The sequence below is a fragment of the Aplysia californica genome, unplaced genomic scaffold, assembly GCF_000002075.1.
Source record: "Aplysia californica isolate F4 #8 unplaced genomic scaffold, AplCal3.0 scaffold00003, whole genome shotgun sequence".
In the NCBI taxonomy this organism is placed as follows: domain Eukaryota; kingdom Metazoa; phylum Mollusca; class Gastropoda; order Aplysiida; family Aplysiidae; genus Aplysia; species Aplysia californica.
The window spans coordinates 3,373,181-3,374,411 of record NW_004797273.1 but is presented as its reverse complement, the minus strand read 5'-3'; the positions used below and the strand labels follow the sequence as shown (position 1 = coordinate 3,374,411).

The 1,231-nt window shown below is 42.7% G+C and overlaps 1 protein-coding gene across 1 annotated transcript in view; it reads left to right on the top strand.

Moving 5' to 3' along the window:
* Positions 1 to 776: 776 nt before the first annotated feature.
* The window catches only part of LOC101847386 (cartilage matrix protein), a 3,104-nt gene continuing 2,649 nt past the window's right edge, over positions 777 to 1,231 (top strand). The window contains exon 1 of the mRNA XM_005089136.3: positions 777 to 1,228. Within this exon, the coding sequence (XP_005089193.1) occupies positions 929 to 1,228 (300 nt within the window). The 5' untranslated portion in view covers positions 777 to 928. The remainder of the gene's footprint in view (positions 1,229 to 1,231) is intronic.

Here is a 1,231-nt window from a genome sequence, read left to right as displayed (position 1 = left end):
AGAGAGAGAGAGTGAGTGAGAGAGAGAGAATAGAGGGGAGTAGAAAAGAGGACAGAGAGAACTATGTTCTTTTTAGCAGTCGTCAGGAGGTCTTATTTTCTTTGCCTCCTCCCCTCTCGTCCAACCTGATTTCTTGAAACTTATATATCAGGTTTGTAGGAGAGACAGTATAAGAGTCCTCTGCAAAGGCGAACGGTAGAACTGGTAGAACGCATTATCACGATTTACAGACAGGTGGACTGGTACCACTGTGCAATTGCTTTCTATTTGTGAAGGATCAATTTTCCCCCTTCCCACACCCTGTTTTCAAAACAAGAAAAAAAAAGAAGAAAAAAAAAGCTCTCTTCCTCCTACCCCTGAGCTCCTCAAACTGCGCACTTTAAATTGCTACACCTATTTTAACTAAAGCAGGCTCAAAGTTTTCTCGTAACAGGCAAAAAATACACACACAATATTCAGAATAGCTATTCTGGTCAAGTAGGCAACTACTCTGCCCACACAAGCGTAAAAGACTATCTGGTTATTTCGTTGACAAAGGCGTACTCACCTATCTAAAAAAACCGTCAATAACACCAAAGAGTTTCCTCGGTTTCCGCTGTATTTCCGCTTCAAACACTGGTCGCACTGCACCCATCTCCATATTAGGGCAATGACGTCAAATATTGCTACCGTAAAATGTATTTCCATCACCTCTGAGTAGGAGACACGATAAGTGCCCACTTGACATGACAATTAAAACGCGGTGGAGACAGTATATAAGCGTGAGAGTTTGCTTTCAAAACTATAAGATCTTCCACAGCAAGTAAATTGATAATAGATATTGAGACATTTCAATATAGAGCAGTATTGACAAATTACCTACCTTTGTTTAAATTGAATCTCCTTCGGACTCACAAGTTTAAACGCAAGTCAAACGACGCGAGTCAAAATGTTCCAGCTGTTTTGTGCCTTTCTTTTCTTTCATGTGGCGATCACGCACGGCGGTGTCGTCAAACGGGAGACAGTCACTGTGTGCAAACAACGTCCTATTGAGCTGGGAATTGTTCTCGACTCATCCAGTTCTATCAGCTACAAAGACTTCCAGAAGAGCATCGATTTTCTCCAGGACTTTGTCAGCCAGTACGATATCGGAGATGGCCACAATGATGTGAGAGTGTCCCTCATCACCTTCGGCAAAGGTATCTACCGACAAGATGCCTTCGACCTGACCTCTTACAGCACCAAAGAGGCC